Consider the following 18,529-nt stretch of genomic DNA (forward strand, 5'->3'; position numbering starts at 1 on the left):
AGACGCGATAAAACGAAGGTTGCGATCGATCGGTGATTCACGCGCGTCCTCTAAATTGAATTTTTAAGGCAAAAGCAGAACAGGAAACGAGGCGACGCTGCAATCCCTGATCGATAACGACCGCGCGCATTACGACGTATCGCAGACTGATATAACGCACGGTTATCAATCGTCTATAAAAAGGAGAACATAAGAGGAAAAAAATAAGAAAATTCTAAAGAAGCTATACGTGCATCGCGATACAAACTCCAAAGGCGAACCGAGAATCCGAGTAAAAAAATGAAAAAATCTACAAAAAAAAAACCAAAAAAAAAAAAGATAAGAAATAAACACAGAGAGAGGGAAAAGTTAAAGAGTGACGAGAAATGGCAAGAAGCAGAGAGCGCGTTCGTGGACATTTACAATAGTATTCGAAACTTCCCTTTTTCTTATAAATGCCTGAGTTTCAGAAGAGATTGAAACACAGAAACGCGAAACAGAAAAATCCAAAGGTTCCAATAATTAATCGCTACTGCTATCCATCGTCTATCCGTTTTAAACAGCTTGGAAACAAATGACAAGTTCTATGGTTCCTGCGAAATATCATGGTGCTCGTCGTTAAGATTTCATTAGGTTTTCTCTTGGAACTGATCGTTTGTTACTTCGCTTCTTCCGTTTTCGCTGTCCCGTTTTTCTTTTTTTTAAATACACAGCAGAATATCCTCTGTAATATCCGGGAAACGATACTTCGACGCGTGATAATTTTAAGGCAGCTTCGAAAGAAGGAAAAATGTTCATTTTTAATTTCCGGCGAATCTCCGTTGTTAATACGTACTACTCCACGGGAGAAGAGAATAGAATGTGAGAAATCTGCGGAAGAGTAAACGCGAGGAGATAATTTGGAAAGTGAGAAAGAGAGAGAGAGGGAGAGAAAAGAAAAAAGAAGAAGAAACGGTATGATTCGCAAGGCCTTTACGCTGATTTTTGCAAAATACGTTGTCAGGCAATGTGGAAGACTCGGGCATTCTACCGAATGCCTAGGCCGAAATGAAAATTGAAAGATACGAAGTGTATTTGATGAATCGAGACACGCGCAGGACGCTGGATACTATCGTGATCGCGTCAAGATCGTAGAGAAAGACTGAAAAGATTCTACGATGTTGACTTCCGGTAGTGGATTTAGGCCTGCATTTATTTTATGCCGTGAAAACGACATTGGAAACGAAAAACAAAAACGAAAACAGAAAAAAGCGGAAAAAACAAAAAGAAAAAAAGAACCTGCGTGAAAGAGAGAGAAAAACATTCTACCATTCGTTCGACACACATATGTACACACCATTCGTTTTGTACTTCGTCAGACACACAAGCAGATGTACATTCCAACCATTAATTTTGATACTTTTGCGACCGTGCTGCTACTACTTGTTGAACAGTGTTCATCGGAAATTGCAAATGTTGCAGCGATCACACACACACACACACACACTGGATAGAATTATACGAAGCCTGAATGAATCCTAATAGATGTCTGACAATGATTCACACCAGCTCGGGCGATCGCAAAAGTGTTGATTACCGAATCGACCGATGTCACGTATATTTTTTTACATGCTCAAAGTACAATATCGATGTTGGGGAAATGGTTTCCAGTGACGTTTTGTCGATTGTCATTCTGTATATTGCCTCGATTTCCTACCTTGCCTGCATTAAACGCACTATTATAAATAACGAGGTGAAGAGATGTGAGAAAGAGAGCGAGCGAGAGAAAGAAAGATCGAATGAGAGATAGATGAACGAACGAACGAACGAACGAACGAATAAATGGAAGAGAGAGCGAGAGAGAAAGTTAGAAAGAATGAGAGAGAGAAAGATGAACCTATCAAGTAAGATTTAAGTTGCGAGAAAGAGAGAAAAAAAAAGAAGAGAAAATACAGAAGACGAAAGAGAACGGTGTGTAGAGAATGATGGAGAACTAAAGAAGATCGTGTAAATATGCTGAAAGTAGATAATCGGGGGAATCAAGCGACTAACCGCCTCGACAACAAAAAATACAAGCAATATTTAGTTCTTACCATCTCGTAATAATTAAAACGAAAAGAGAAAAAAAAAACGATAACTCCAAACTGTACTTGTACACACGTGTACACACTTCGTACGTATTTAAACGACTATAAATTAAATGTTAATTATCCTTACACTTCGTATATAGTAAATTGTTACGCATTTATTATCATTACAATTATTGAATAGGTAATGCTCAATTAGCATTTGTTTCTTAAAATAAAGAATAAATATATGGCTGTTGGATATTTATATGCACATATCACTACCTATCATTCACACCTCTCTCTCTTTATATTAAGCAAAGACACGGTATGTCCAATCATTCATCGTTTGAGCCCTCCTTAAAATTATTTAAACGTACGTGGCGTTCACGTCGAAAGACGGATCCTTCGAATAGGAAGGAAGTCCAAAGGATATGTTTCAAAACTTATAAGGCGAGGTATGTTCATTTTTAACCTTTTATTGTAAATTGATCTACAATCACCATATCCTGGTTCATCGTCGTATTACATCTTTCATCGTTATAAATAGGAAAAATGTTACAGCAGCACTATTGCTCAATTAGTAGTGTATGTCTGTGTGTCTGTGTATGTCTGTGTCTGTACGAACGTGTGCGTGTGTTCGTGTATCCGTGTGTGTATATGGTCTCATGCGTGTGCGTCTATTTTCATTGTGTCTGCATATAACTCTGTTCGTTTCTCGTAAGTTAATCAACTTTCGATCGTAAAGTTTAAAAATTACTTCTATCGGACCGAAAATGCCCCTCTCTCCGATTTCCTTTTTTTTTTCTTTTTTATTGTACAATTCGATTACGTGCGATCTCTTCGTCGTAAAAAACAAACACGCGTCCGCGGGATGGTCGAAGAAACGGAACAAAATAGGGGGAAAGCTACCTAACTTACGAATAACACTCTTATTTTTTTTTTCTCTCTTTTGCACTTGCATCACCATCACCATCATCATCACCATCCCCCGTTAGAAGAACGCGCAAGACTTTCCGTGTACACGTCGAAGATAATATACATTCCTATATTAATTAGAAAAATAATACAGATTTTGCCTTGTTAATGGAAACAATTAGCTATATGTAATATGCCACATGATTTATGCGGGTATGGACATTTGAGTATGTTGTCACAGCTAACCAAGAACCCTGAAAACAATTTTAAGATATGTCTTTCATCTCCTACAAAAATTACACGTTTTTGTTTCTTTTTTTTTTTTTTTTTACTCTTTTTGCATTAAGAACGACATTGCTGTTTGGAACACGCGAAAATAAAGAAACGGATTGACACGGTGCTATCTTGAGTAATCGTGGAAAGAGTAAACGTAAATTATCGCCGGTACTACGAGTCTCGGTGCATTCGAAACATCCGATTTAATCGTATTATCAAACCATAAAAGAAGAAGAAAGAAGAAATTAACGGACTCGCTGTCTCCTATTGCCGTCAAACGCGTAATTTTTTTTCTCCCGCTAAAACGTGTGAAGGGTGAAAGAAAAGGTGTGAGCAACGTAAATCCATAAAAATCACTCCAACAAGAACACAACATAGTATGAAAATATAGGAGGGAGGTAGCGAATATTAATTACATTCTTGTACACATATTTGGAAACAATAGATCACAACTGAAAGCGCAAAAAATGGAATCCTGATAACGTGTGGCTCTTATCAGAAACATTAAGAAGCCACGAACGCTAAATCACAAAAAATAAAAGATACCATTCCAAACGGCTAAGTATAGTCAATTACATTTTATTATTGTTGTAAATATGTAGTGTCGACGGATTAAAATGTAAAATATAGAATACGATCGTTTGAACAATTAATTGACAAAGAATATAATGAGGATTGGAATTGTCCTACCTTATCAAGGTACAGGACTGTCTGTTCCACTTCCACTGTTGGTCCCAGCTTCTGTTTTCGTGGCAGCTACTCTGTCGCCCCGCTTAGAGCTCTTCGATAAGGAAGCAACTTCTTTCAACAAACTGGAAATCTTGTGTTGCATCGTCGATATTTTGGTTTCGTACTCCTTTTCCGTTGCCTTCATCTTGTTGCGCAGTTCTGTTTCCGATGTGAAATTTTTCGCTTTCAATTCTGTAATCTGCGAACACCAAACAGTTCCAACACGATTAGTACTGGTTTCGGTACGATCGATTTCTTCCCTATCTCTTCATATATACGTACTTGTCTATCTTTAGCGAGTAATTGACCATCCTTGATCGAGATTTGTTTCTGAAGATGGGCTATCTTTTCTTTGAGTTGAGTAACCGCGACTACGTGATCCGAACTGTTGGGATCGTGTGGATCGTGTACGCCAGCCATCCGCGCTGCTTTCACCGGCGTTGGGCCATTCGTGTCTGCACCATCAGACTGAGGCGGCAGCTTCGTAACATCTACTCTGTGTGGTCTCTTATTGTGACTTTTCAATCTGAAGCAAAATGGATGAAATCACTACGAACACGCGCCGAAATAACAATACGTTACCAGGTTGTCTTACATCGAAGAGATACTGAAATTGTGATGAACACAATTAAAGCTACTAAGCACAAAGTTACCTTGCGACATTATGCATTTGGATAATTACTTTTGTTCTTTGTGCTTTGCTGCTCGTTGTTGTGCTAGTTTCAAATGTGCCCTTCTCTCAGCGTCAGACTGTTTCGTTTTTGCCAGTGCACGTTTGTATGACAGTGTACACAGCCAACATAATAACTTTCCATCGACCTATAATCAACACATGGATAATTATCATTCTCATAAAGGGGTTTCTGTTTTTACCTTAGAAAAATTTTACCTTTTTATCTTCATCTTGTCTGTCGAAGGCACACTTCTGTTTGCATTGTTCGCATGTAACTGGTGGCCCATATCGTTTTTCAGAGTTTGTACATCGCTGACATTTACTACCGATAAATGCAGCTATGGTATTACAATATTCACAGGCCGATGGTTTACCATAAGATTTCACATTCTGCTCACACTTTTTACATATAGTGCTTGTATTACCCTTTCTGTGAAGTAAAAAGAAGACTGTTTTGGAGGATAAATCTGGAAAAATTCCGACTAAATTTCAAACAAAACATATACTGCTTACATTGTTTGCTGGAATTCTGACCTACAATATGTACATTTCACCACTGGAAATGCACCTCTGCATTCCTAAATAAGCAACACAATATAGTAAAAATTTATTAAAAAAAAGAAGCACAATTATAAAAGTATACAGTACATATATTTACATTCAGCCAGTTTACACATTATTCAAGTTTTTGCACAAAACACACAATACTGTAAGAAAAAAATAATCATTAAAACCAAGAGAAAGCTCTTGTTAAATTAAAACAATCTCGAAGCAAAAATGCTCGATTAACGTGATTAATCGTTCTACATATCGGAAGAAATAAAAAAAGAAGCGGGTTTGCGTATAAAACTGAATATTAAACAAACTCATATTTCAGGAGTTGCATCGTTGCAAAACAGCGTCAATAACATGTGAAACGCGCATTTGAATTAAAAGTTCTATTATTAGCATCGTATCTTGCAAACACGAAAAGTGACGCTCAGAAGGTATCAGTTGGAGCGCGACGGAAATTCGGTGTAAACCACCGAAAGCGCAGACGATACCTTGCACAACTGTTGCCCCGGGGAAAGTTCCTCGAACGGATGCCTGGAAAAGCATCTGGAACACGCGAAAAGCGCTTGCACATTGTTCGCGCTCATCCTCGAACGGCGACTCGTGTTTGGCCTCGGTGCTCCCAAGCCGTACGTCACCGACGATAAAACCAATTGGTAAAAGCAACGGCAGATCGGGCCAAGTACTTGCTTTCACTTCTGGTCGTTATGGTGGTTGCGGAACAAAAATAAAACGTAAAATTCAACGCGACGCCACTCACAATAACAACTCCTTACATGTTTCACGACATTTTACACGTCTGACGCGATTGTTTTGCGTACATAACCGCGTCACTTTACTCGTTCACTGCACCGGTTGTTGATTTGAGACGGCCATCTGTGACTTCTTACGTTTTTACTAGTTCACAATGGTGAACAGATGTCGCTTTCATCGATTTTACATACCATCACAGAATGGGCCAGAAACCAATCATTATTTTTCGAACTAAATATCCTCAATGACAATTGGTTAAGTCGCGGTTAACACGGCATTGCGAACCTTCTATGTAGAGTTTGTCCTCTTTGACCTTTCCTCGTTGGAACCGACGAATTGGTGTACGGTATCGTTTACGCACGTGCTCGAGTTCACGCATCTTGTGTTTATATAGCTTTTTAAACATCACTTCGAAATAAATATAACCTAACATTATAAGAACGCGTGGTTATTATTACTGTAAATATGTTCATTTTTTATCACAAATGGAATTAGTATCGGGGGGAAAAATGAAGAAGCTTGAGGAAAAGAGACAAAAACGACAGAAGGAAAAAGAAAGAGCTCTATATGTTCGTCTTCCGCATACGATAAAAAAGGAGGAGGATGTGGCAAAATTTTTTACTGGTAATTTCAAGGTAAACCTTCTACGGCAATCTAGCAGATACTGCTACGTAATATTTTCCGATGTGAAAGAAAAAATGAAAAACTTGAAAGCCGCTAAAGGCATACAAGTAAATGGAAAACGTCTAGTAGTTGCTCCTGCGGTTACGAAGGTTGAAACGAAGCCGATAAATCGAAAGAAAATTGTCCCAGGAAAGATTAAAGAAGATGTAAAAGTGACGAAAAAGTACGTATTCCTCGTGATTTTCGTTGTTACAATAAAATACCAACAAGTAAATACATCGATATCTTTCACAGTATTTTCGTCTCAAACATCAAATGTGGAACAAAGATTCAGGACCTGAGGGCAGCTATTCCAGGCTGTCTGTCTATAAAAATGTTAAAACCATACTCAGAAAATTCTAGGTACAGTGTCACAAGTTCTTGCGAGTTCAAGTATGTTGATTATATAATTTGTAAAATAAATAAATCTAAAAATTATGTTTAGAGCTGCAATAGTTAGAATGGAAAGTGGTCAGCTAGCAGCACAATATTTACTACGTTCAGTGGAATTGCCAGTAGTAGGAGAACGTCAATTAAGAATGAACCCTGACACCAGAGAAAGAATTAGAAGTCGTAATAAATCAAAACCTTTCAAAATTTATGACGGCGATGGTAGGCCATGTACAAAGGAGATATTTAGTAAGAGAGGAAATGAAGCTTTAGATCATATTGTACTTGAAAATAACATGTAAATTTTATTATTCTATTAAAATTATTTTTTACCTTTAAATATACCATGTTCTGTTCTTTACTTTATTTTGTAACATTATGTTATTGAAATACTGTATAAATAAAACTAATATAAAAAATGTATTATAAGGTTCCTTCCTAACGTTTCTTAAATTAATTTTCAATAAACCAATAGCACTATTCTATGCGCGGAAACTAAACCGAATCGCCAAGGCTAATTAAAAAATCTTAACGAGAAAGATATGGATATGAATGATTCATTAAATACAATGAAAGCTACTTATCATATATTACTATATAATAATCGTATTGATAAACACACATGCCCATTGCTGCGAGATTACACTATATCTGCTTGCAAATTGCATATTGAAAAACATTTCTACGCGGACTGCATGCTAATGTTATGCGTACTGAGAAAAATGATCGCAAGTGTCAACGATCAAGGTGACATATTCGTTTCTCTGCAGAGACAGGATAATACTTGACTTCGATGCAGTTTATTACATCACTTGTACCAGTAAAGCAGTGCATAGAACGTTCTCGTGGAATACTTTGCATCGAAGACTAAATATCTTGAATTTCTATCGAAACGAACTTTTGTTACAAGACTATAATTGTGCGAACAACAAAAAGCTGCTCCGCTAAAAAAAGCCAAGAAGAATTTGTAAGTTTTGTCTCCGATATTTGAAGAACACAATCTCTCTGTGCAATATGGTCACCCTCGCTCTAATTGATACCGTACAAGTTTCGCGCTAAGCTACGTGTCTGTCTTAAAGGGTATTGATTTGCAATAAAAAAAAATGTGTGCTTTTAATAAATTTAATCGAAGCGGCTGAAGCGGCTCGAGAGCTTTATCGGTTAGCCGCTAGGTAGCAGGGTAACCTTGATCGGCAGTTTTGTTTAGATTTGTAGTAGTGTGTAGCTCGCAGTAGTTCATACACAATCAAACATCCTGGAGAGCTCGGCATGAAGTAACCAATAAGCGATTTGCCAGTCTAATCGTTCCAACGTCATTGCATAACTCGCGTTGCTTTTTAAACCAATTATTTAATGCGCTGCGTGCAATGATTTTGCACTTGGAGGCGTTTTCCGATCGATGTCACGCGTGTGTAGTGACGCCGACCGAAAATGCGAATGGGCGTAATAACGCCGGCGAGTTCTGCGAATTGGACGTACGTCAGAACTAACCTAAGAAAAAAGGTCACTGTGCAGTTGTAACGAGGGGGGAAAAAATTGTTGTAAAAGAAAAAGTATGATACGCTGTTTGTCCCCGTATCATCGAACTTTATCTTCGATATGTTTGACGTTGTCGCTCTCGGGTGCAACGTCCGTAATATTTCACGTATAGGTTAACTCAGGGCAGCGTCCATCGACGTTTACAATCTGTCATTTAGACTCGACATTTTGTAAACTTTAGTAGAATAAATATTTATAATAGAACTGACGTTTCGATAGAAGTAGCATGTTTTTTGCCATGCATTTTATAATCATCAGACCTCTCGAAACGTTCCAGTCAATAACCAATATCGAATCTTGAAAATTCGAAGGTAACTAAACGTGTGTTTCAACATCGATATTTTCTCTGTAAAAAAGATTCTGTGAATATTATGTAGTGCATTGTGTTCTTGTATGATACCAATAATGGGAAAAGCCATTTTATTAACGTTAGTGTTGCTATACAAGCATTAGTTTATGCATATGTGAAAGTGCTGTTATCTTAATAGTTGTTTTTTTTTTATTCTGTTCCAGCAATCTTTAAGAATGAAATCAATTCCATTTTGGAATAATCTTTTATTTGTGAATTTACAAAATTGAACTAATGAGAAATTCGTTACAATGCATTTATGATTAAATGCATGTATTCTACATGTGAAAATAATGTTTAGAATCAGTGTATATTTGAGTATAACCTGATTGCATTGAAAATGCAAGCCAAGAAGCGCTATTTATTATTATTTGTAACATGTGCGTTTCTTGGTTATTGTTATTTTGGTGGTTACCGGTTAAAAAGTGAAAGGTGGACAGGCAGATCTCAGTTGCCTTACGAGCGATTGCCTTCATACATAAGTCTAAACGAAGAATTCTATGACAAGGATTTAAGAACATCAAATGGAAACCCACTTATGTCTCAGCATACAGGACAATGCCGTATGGAGACTTGTTTTGACTTTACCAGATGCAAGCAAGGTTTCACAGTGTATGTGTATCCAGTTGAAGATGTGATAAGTCCATTATACCAAAAAATATTAAATGTTATTACGGAATCAAGATATTATACATCAGATCCAACTAGAGCATGTATATTTGTGTTAGCTCTTGATACATTAGATAGAGATCCATTATCAACAGAATTTGCACGTAACCTACCTTCAAAATTAACACGTTTACCATATTGGAACAATGGCAGAAATCATTTGATATTTAATTTGTATTCTGGAACATGGCCTGATTATGCGGAAGAATCGTTAACCTTTGATTTGGGATATGCTATGCTTGCAAAAGCCAGCATGTCTATTTTTAGGCATAGACCAGACTTTGATGTATCCATACCATTATTTGGTAAACAACACCCAGAACGTGGTGGGGAACCAGGTCAAGCTTTAGAAAATAACTTTCCTAGTAATAAAAAGTATGTTGCAGCTTTCAAAGGGAAAAGATACGTCTATGGCATAGGTTCTGAAACTAGAAATGCTCTCTACCATTTACACAATGGCAAAGACTTGGTATTTGTAACAACATGCCGCCATGGTAAAGCATGGAGAGAACTACAAGATGAACACTGTCAACAAGATAATCAGGAATATGATACGTCAGTATTCAGATGAGATAGCCTAAACAAACTCTGCTCTAATTGGAAGATCTAACGTTTAATTTATAATTTCAGGTATGATTATGAAATTTTACTAATGAATGCTACCTTTTGTCTTGTACCAAGAGGAAGAAGACTTGGTAGTTTTCGATTTTTAGAAGCTTTAAGAGCTGGATGCATTCCAGTTATTTTAAGTAATGGCTGGGCACTTCCATTTCATGAACGTATCGATTGGACACAAGCTGTTATATTTTCTGACGAAAGACTGTTACTTCAAGTAAATAAAATGAAAATAAAAGCCTTTACCGAAGAATAGACGAAAAACAGATCTACAAATAAATTTTATTTCCGTAGATTCCAGATATAGTACGGTCTGTGTCCAATGTACAGATCCTTAAACTACGACAACAGACGCAATTCCTTTGGGAACGATACTTTTCGTCGATAGAAAAAATTGTATTTACAGTATTTGAGGTATGGTCGTAAAACGAAAGAAAGTCGGTGAGAAGATGATTTTCAAATTTTCCTAATTATCGATCAAATCTACAGAATATTCGCGAACGTCTACCTTGGGAAGGTACAAGGGAAAAATTTGTTTGGAATACTAGTCCTGGAGCGTTAACGATATTACCGCAATTTGCTGATAGTCAGCAAGAACTTCCATTTTCGAAAAGTAATCCAGGTAATACCTTCACTGCCATCATCTACTCGCAGTTGGGATCCACTGCTGTTCTATATCGTCTGCTTAAAAGTCTCGCGAAAAGCAAATACCTAGATAAGGTGAGTCAAGCCTATAAATCATCCGATTTTTTATACTTGTTACTAACGAACGATGCCCCACTTTAGATTATTCTAATGTGGAACTCGGACATTCCGTTACCAAGGAGACCACGATGGCAAGGGATCAAAGCGTCAATACACGTTGTTACGGTCGATGGTATATCCCAACGTTTCTATCCTCACCCGTTAATCAAAACTAGTGCCATATTATCTCTAGACGAAGATGCCACACTCAATACAGATGAAATTGATTTCGCCTTTACCGTTTGGCGATCGTTTCCTGATCGAATAGTTGGTTACCCAGCAAGGTCGCATTACTGGGACGATTCCAAAGTAAGTTTAACTCTGCCGGTATTATTTTCTCTAATATTTACCATATTTTATCGTACGCGTCGTTTTTTTTTTTTTATCGCATAAAGCGTTCGTGGGGCTACACAAGTAAATGGACAAATGACTATAGTATAATTCTAACTGGTGCCGCCTTTTATCATCGTTACTATAATACGTTGTATACCGAATTATTAAGTTCGACACTTCACAAGACTGTCGAGCAATCGCAAAATTGCGAGGACATACTTATGAATTTTTTAGTAAGTCATGTTACGCGAAGACCACCTATTAAAGTAACTCAACGGAAATTGTATAAAGATACTACTGTGGTTGGAATCAGGTATGTATTACGTACCCTTGTCGAACTGCTACGCAGGTAGATATCATTTTCCCGCCCATCGCCATTTTCACCTTCCTCGCAGCCAAACATTCCACAATTTCTCACTTTTTCCAGTACAATCGAAAAATTTCGCGCACTCACAGCCATCTTTCAAACTGAAATACGTTAGAATTTGAACAATTCAACGTTAACCAATGAGATCGTAAATCGCTTAATCGATTGCTCCACATATCGATTCTTTCATAATTGTCGAACTCTGATTGGCTGATCGAAATTCTGCAGTTTCTGTCGTTAGATCGCAACTGACGTGCGCATTCGTGCTATCCGCGATTAAATTTATTACGTTTTCGCGTTAATTTCGCCTTCGTTTCTTCACCAGGTGTTAATAAAACGATTCAATTAGTGGCTAAGTCTAAGATTTTGTGAATAATACAGTCTATTTTAAAAGTATTGTGCATTTTATGGTGAAATCGTTGTGTACCCTTTCCCGCCATTTTTGACTATGTCACAATTGTTGCGTCATTTCTGGTGAGTCGTTTTAAATACAAATTTTCCATCGTTTTAAAAGTATTTCAAGACAAAAACAGCCGGCCTGCGTACCTGCGTAGCAGAATATCGTACTTTTAACGGGCAACTTTGATTATTTTCTTGTTTTTTTGACACGTAACGTTTTCAGATCCCCATGGAACGATCCAGATCACTTTATACAGCGGCAAACGTGCATGAATACGTTTGTAGCCGTTTTCGGGTATATGCCGTTGTTACGATCTAATATGAGGCTTGACCCTGTTCTGTTCAAAGACTCTGTAAGCAACTTGCGCAAGAAGTATAGGCAAATTGAATTAGTTAGTAATTAGTATTATACAGGATATTTTATCAGTTACGCAGTTTATCTACCCTCGATACGGACATCCTATAATTATACAGTCTCAAATATTTCGATTAAATAGTGGCGCATATTGCTATTACGGCTGCGTGCGCACGCTAGAGGCTAATCCGAAATGTGTATAGAGAAAACTTACGTTGTAAGTAAAAAAGAAAAAAAAGAGGGAGCCACTGTTATCTCGAGTGGTTGTCGGGCAGCAAATCAAGAAGGTCTTTCAGTCTCGAGGAATGGCGATACTCTGCGCTTTTATGTACTCGCAAGAATGAATTTTGTACAAAGTATATATTATGGGGTATCTTGTAATATTGTTCGAATCTGAATCGGGCCACGGCACGTGCGATCGTTGTCGCGTATATTGCCGTGACATTCAAATTGATGTACATACGAATCGTTTCATAGTTATTAATAAAACGACAAAATAAACAAAAAAAGAACAAACATGTAATAAAAACGAAAACGAACGTTATTTGGCAAATTCTTCGACTTGAAAGGGAAAAACTAAAAAAAAAAAACAACCGGCCTTTTGGAAGCTACGCGATACGAAGTATTCTCTAATCATAGTCAATTGATGCAAATCGCTCGATACCAAATTTACCAAGCGCTTACTTTTTCTCTAATCGTTGAAAAACAATAATCATCGTGTGCAGATAATATTTTATATAAGCCAGATGAAGAAGAAGAAGCAGAAGAAAAAAGGAAGAATAATAATAACAATAAATTGTTGTCCGGATTGCGTTTCGAGTAGTAGCCTCAGGGATGAATGTATTTAAACGAAAAACAAGAAAAAAAAAAACTGATCTGTTTCGAGAAACTAATTGTGCAGCTTACCAACTTTCTTGGACTATCTGAGAGCTATTCCAGCTATATCGATTACCGTTACTTTTTACCGTTCGACTTTTATATAATAAAAGAATAGTATTTCGTAGCGTAAGCCGTGCGGTTATTAAACGCCATTGTCCTTGTACGTTTCGGGGAAGTCAATGTTTCGCCTTCTGCTCAGCCGTTCTCGACGTCGCAATAAACGTAAGTTTACGTAAACAATTTCATTTGTTTCTCAATGTGTATACCGCTGTACGTATCGCGTCGTTCGTAGTTTTTTCTCTATGTATTCGAGGCACACGATTATTCGTAAATTGTACTCAAATACGTAGGAAAGTATTTCAAGGTTTTTTATGTATTCCTGTGTATACTTCTACACGCACACACACACACACACATAGCCACGTGTACACACAGCAGAGAATGCGTTGCGTAGATTTTTGTTCGTATGCGTGAAATGAAACGCGTAGAAAAGTTATCGATTGCTCTCAGGAGACCTTTAAAAGGAAGTAAGAAATTACTTGTGACAATATATCGCAAGTACGTCTAGTCGTTTACGTTCATTTATTACTGGTACGCCCGTGGGGGGGGAGTAAATGATCCGCGTAGGTAAACTCGACGCCGTATTTGTGTTTCCATAATGTGTAAGGAATGAAGAATAATGTACATATATATATATATATACATACATACATGCATATATATGTGATACGTTTATAATTATCATGTGATATATTCGTAATCGTCGGAGGCAGGATTGACAGATGAAAAAAGAAAAAGAAGGAAAGATGGACTGTGTAATTCCACCAATGGCATTTTTTTATCGCGAATAACGTTACGCGTCATAATATATATATATATATATGTGTGTGTGTGTATATATATATATGTTATTACGAGAAATGTTACATATTTTTTATCGTATCGCTGATTTCGATACTTGAAGAGTTTGCAGCAACGGAGAATCCCCTTTTTCTTTTATAAAAATAGTTTCCTGTTGATGTAAATCATTTTTAAATTGTATTTAACGTGTTATTATCATTGAATAAATACGATTCTTCTTTTCTGCGTTCTCTTCACCTTATAAATTTAGTTACGTACGGGACTGTGTAAAACACTGATCGCTTTTGCTCCGAAGGAAATTTCTTACCGTACAAAAATCATCCACTTTTTAATTCTACCACGAGAGGAGAGTATTTTGGAAGAACGTTGACGCTAAAAAAGAAAAAAGAAAAAAGAAAAGGAGATATAAATACTCGGAACCTTTACTTAGCCGATCGATGGGGTTTATTTGTTTCGATTAATTTAAAGCTGATCGTCGATGTAATCTTGTTGCGTCAAAGTAAGGTGTATTTGAAGAAATATTGGTGATTTTATATGGCCAAGGAACAAATAAAGTTTTTATACGAACCTACTGCTTCGCCACAGCAATATTCACAATTTCTTCTTTTTCTACTACGTTCGAACGATCGTACTTCTCAATTTATCACCGTAGAGCTGTGTCTCCTCTAGAAACCTAATATCCTGTTGAAAATTCCCCCCTGTCGTCAGACGGAAGGAAACCTAGGAATATTTCACTCGGCTTTACGAGCGCCCCTCTCGCACGTTGTCGAACGAAACGTCCCGAACTAACCCTCGGCATTTCGTTTACAGGAGAAAGAGGACGCGGATCAACGTGAAACTTTTCTCGACGCTGGAGGGCCGGTCACGTAAGCCGAGAATCGTTTCAGGGTTATACCGATACGACGAAGCGGGGAAAAATGTGATGGAAGGAAGGCGGATTCGACGGTGGAAGGCTGCGCAGACAGAGATCGGCGTTCCCACCACCACCACCACCTTGAACAACGACCAGCAGCGACGCGAGCACGATCCACCACCACCACCACCATCGGTCCTAGCGATCGCGAGCCGCGCGAGAATGGTGGTGGCCAGGCAGGCGATATAGCACCAACACTCCCTTCTTTGTTGCTGGTTTGCTAGAAAGGTGACTATGCCAAGAAGACAGGAGGTATTGAGCACGCCTTGCGTATACCCAGTCACCTTTCTCTCCTCGTGACCGTAGCATATGTTTTGCGACGTCGATGGAGCTCTCCTCGCGGCTTTGAACGGCGCCACATCCAAGTTGTGCTGCCTCCGGCTCTCCACCGTTCTCGCCTCCTTCCCTCCCCTTCTACCCCCGATTTTTTCACCGAATTCCCGGAGCCAGAGGAACGCGATCAGAGAGGCAGAAGGTTGTCAGTGTTGGTTCGACCGGGATCGAGCTCGGTAAAAACGCGTTCTCGCGAGGAAAACACGAGAGGACATCGGTGCCGCGGCCAAACAACATCCAGGCGGAGTCGGCCACGCGACGTACAGCGTCGTTACGTCCCATCGCCACCACCCTTCTTCTTTCGCCCTTTTTCTTCTCTCTCTCTCTCTCTCTCTCTCTCTCTCGCTGTCGACGCGTTTATGTGCGTGAACTACTTGGACGTAGCTTCGAGTAGCTAAGCAACGATCGAAATTCGATTGGGAACGTTTGATTTCGTCGAGAGACCCAGGATCAACCAACGGGGTAGTCGAAGATGATCGTCGTTAACAGCGTGTTGCTCCTGCTGGCGGTCATGTCGAGAGTGGGTGAGTTTGAATCATTTCTTTTTCTCTCTTTTTCTTAGTTTCATCGTTGGTCTTGTACAGTGACGAATTGTTCGAATTGGAATTCTACTATATCACCGTTCGCGTGTAACCGTGAAATTCTTGTTGGCATTTTTTGCTTCCTCGTTTCCTCTTCTATTTCCAAGCGGACAGCTCGACTCAGCCTTCGTTCGTGCAAGTTCGATCCGCGCGAAGCGTAGTTGGCGCCGGTGCCTTTAAATCACCGACGAAGGTCGGCGAGGAAAACTGATCGTAGACGCAGCGGTGAACGGCGACGCGACACAAGCCTGTATTTAAATATCTCGAATAGTTTGCGTTACGTAATGTACAAGTGATATTTCACCTGTTTCGACGCAAAGAATCAGCCAACAAAATGAAATTACAGAGGCGACAACCTCCAAGTGTACCGATGATGAAGTAAAACTAAAAAAACGCAATTAGAATCTCACGATATGTAATGTCTATTGTTCGACGATTGTTACGTAAGGGTAGTTTGGAGAAAAGATCGTCATCTCTGCCACTGAACCCTGACAGCCTGCTCGTTGGCCAGCTCGCATTAGCCGCGAAAATGTCAGTTTACGTAATGCTCGGGTCGTTGGATAACTGGTACACGCGGAAATCGAGCGGAGTATGCTTTTGGTCCCCGAGGGTGTGCCCCAAGGGTGCCCGGGAACCTCTTTTTTTCCACGCTGTTCACGCCGGTTCCGAGCCCCAAATACGGTGACACGCTCTAAAACGCTTCCTCGAATAACAAGATCGGCTCAATTCACCTGGACCGTTTTGGGAAAAATTCGCTACTCGTTAGCTCTTATCCGCGAGACGCCTTTCAACGAACGCCAACTATATTTTTAAATAATCTTTTCCTCCGACCCTCTTTTTAAGGGAATACCAGTTGGATTAAAATTGTAGATCAGCTCGTCGACTAGTTCTATCCCGACCGTTTCCCAGTACTAACGAATTCAGTCCAATTTCGCGGCTGTTAATTTTCGTTGATTCACCCAGGCGCCTCCGTTAAAGCCTGCGGCCACCGTGGCGGTGGATTTCGCAAATCGGTCGTTTCGCATGCGAAACCCACCCACCGTGGTGCACGATTGCAAGAGTTTCTCTCCCCGTCGATCCTTCCTGCGGACAATCGACGGAAACCGCGTCTAACGTTGGAAATTGGAAAAAACAAACCGAGGGGTAGATATCGACGAAAGATCGATTTCGCTTCTAACCGAAGAAACTAAAAGCGAAACGTAGCGGAATATTGAACCGGCGCGTTAAACGAACCGATTGCAAAAGCTAGGTGCCGATCTAGAAGAGATTCGATTTATGAATTAAAAGAACGGAAGAAAAGGGGGAATGTTAACAGCGTTGTAACCTATTTCGGTAACACGGTTGATGGGCTCGCCGTGGAAACGATCCTTTTTGCGAAATCGTTCGCCGGAGGTGCTCGCCCGCCGCGACTGTCGGATAGAATCAGAAATCTTATTCCCATCGGTTAACAAGGAACGCGCTACGCCGTAACGTACATCCGCTACGAGCCGCCTGTGAACTTTGATAGCTGGAACGATATTAAATTATAGCTGGTTGGGAAATCGATGCTCTCGTAGAAATTATAGGAGCGACGTTCGATTCTCTCGTCGAGGTCACGATTCCTGCCCAGGTCATCGGTAGCGGAAAAAAGTGTGGGAGAAGAGAGCTTCACACCCCGCGACGTTTATATCGTATTGCAAACGCGACTTAACCACATTCTCTTTAACGTCGCGAAGCTACAATGCAGGGATCCGTTGGAACCCGACCTTCCACGCTGCTTTCCATAGTTTTTTTCTTTTTCTCACCGGAGATACACCGCTACGCGGCATGACGAAGACGTTATCCGTGAAAACAGCTGAGCGCAGCCACGCGCCTTGTGCCTACGGGTATTCAAATTTATTCCCCCCTCGATACACCTTCGACGATTCCGTTCTGATATAAATCGCGGACAAATTAGAATAGGTTTCTCTTTGCCAGCAAAGAGAGAAGAGAAGAAAACGTTGCTCGAGGTAATCAAGAAGACACAACCGTGTTTCTTCCAACGGAATTCAATCTGAACTTCCCTCGAGTTAACGAGTTCAAATTGTTTTTCTGCGAGCTGAACGGAAAGATGGGTATTCCGGTGGAGGTATCCTAGGATCGTGGAAGAGTAGATGCGGTTTCACGCGTAGGCGCCACGTTCCGCGGGTATCGTCTACCGCTATCGAGTAATTTACCGTCAGGATGCAGTTTACGCCCCGTAATTTATCCGCCCCCAATCTCAGCCGCGGCGTCAAGGACTCTCGGGTAGAAATATTGCCGAGATTACGTTTGGGCGGCGCAGGGTGCGGCCCCCGAGGTGAATTCTTGCAAAAACGAAAAAAATCCACTATGAATTACCTCACGACTCCGTAGCTTTTCCATTATCGTCCAGGATAGAGGAGGTCGTGATCGTTTCTTTGTTCGAAATTATAGCCTCGAATTACCTATTTACCTCGCGTTAAATCCCTCGACCCTTTTCTAACTTCGATCTACGGCGAGCCTCCGTCTTTTCGCTGATACAAAGAATTCGACGAAGAAATTGAAAAAAAAAAGGAAAGAAAAAGTGATTCTTCTGCATTGGTAGTCACGCCTCGCGTCGACTTTCGGGTGACAG

General features: G+C 39.7%; 4 protein-coding genes across 7 annotated transcripts in view; 3 read left to right on the top strand and 1 right to left on the bottom strand.

Annotated features, from left to right (window-relative positions):
* Positions 1 to 2,821: 2,821 nt before the first annotated feature.
* LOC108572933 (protein FAM76A) lies at positions 2,822 to 6,054 on the bottom strand. 2 transcript variants are annotated; one of them, XM_017935287.1, is made up of 7 exons: positions 5,664 to 6,054; positions 5,134 to 5,198; positions 4,837 to 5,050; positions 4,630 to 4,766; positions 4,230 to 4,473; positions 3,909 to 4,146; positions 2,822 to 3,070 (listed from the first exon to the last, which is right to left on the bottom strand). In XM_017935287.1, exons 1-6 carry the CDS (start codon positions 5,757 to 5,759, stop codon positions 3,913 to 3,915), a joined length of 990 nt encoding a protein of 329 aa, XP_017790776.1. In that variant the 5' UTR covers positions 5,760 to 6,054; the 3' UTR covers positions 2,822 to 3,070; positions 3,909 to 3,912. The 2 variants fall into 2 exon arrangements, with proteins under 2 accessions (XP_017790776.1, XP_017790768.1); XM_017935279.1 differs by having other exon boundaries at positions 2,822 to 3,196.
* A 136-nt stretch (positions 6,055 to 6,190) lies between these two features.
* On the top strand, positions 6,191 to 7,280 carry LOC108571711. The gene is made up of 3 exons (XM_017933826.1): positions 6,191 to 6,772; positions 6,844 to 6,951; positions 7,034 to 7,280. Exons 1-3 carry the CDS (start codon positions 6,411 to 6,413, stop codon positions 7,278 to 7,280), a joined length of 717 nt encoding a protein of 238 aa, XP_017789315.1. The 5' UTR covers positions 6,191 to 6,410.
* Positions 7,281 to 9,123: 1,843 nt separating this feature from the next.
* On the top strand, positions 9,124 to 15,023 carry LOC108572913 (exostosin-1). 3 transcript variants are annotated; one of them, XM_017935252.1, is made up of 8 exons: positions 9,124 to 10,090; positions 10,166 to 10,367; positions 10,445 to 10,564; positions 10,640 to 10,870; positions 10,937 to 11,203; positions 11,290 to 11,540; positions 12,217 to 12,346; positions 14,899 to 15,023. In XM_017935252.1, the coding sequence occupies exons 1-8, from the start codon at positions 9,207 to 9,209 to the stop codon at positions 14,956 to 14,958; spliced, it is 2,145 nt and encodes a 714-aa protein (XP_017790741.1). In that variant the 5' UTR covers positions 9,124 to 9,206; the 3' UTR covers positions 14,959 to 15,023. The 3 variants fall into 3 exon arrangements, with proteins under 3 accessions (XP_017790741.1, XP_017790756.1, XP_017790748.1); XM_017935267.1 differs by lacking the exon at positions 14,899 to 15,023 and adding an exon at positions 12,421 to 14,027; XM_017935259.1 differs by lacking the exon at positions 14,899 to 15,023 and having other exon boundaries at positions 12,217 to 14,027.
* A 783-nt stretch (positions 15,024 to 15,806) lies between these two features.
* LOC108571988 overlaps positions 15,807 to 18,529 on the top strand; it is a 46,151-nt gene continuing 43,428 nt past the window's right edge. Inside the window, exon 1 of the mRNA XM_017934165.1 lies at positions 15,807 to 15,858. Coding sequence (XP_017789654.1) covers positions 15,807 to 15,858 — 52 coding nt within the window. The remainder of the gene's footprint in view (positions 15,859 to 18,529) is intronic.

This window comes from Habropoda laboriosa, unplaced genomic scaffold (assembly GCF_001263275.1).
Source record: "Habropoda laboriosa isolate 0110345459 unplaced genomic scaffold, ASM126327v1 scaffold34, whole genome shotgun sequence".
Lineage (NCBI taxonomy): Eukaryota > Metazoa > Arthropoda > Insecta > Hymenoptera > Apidae > Habropoda > Habropoda laboriosa.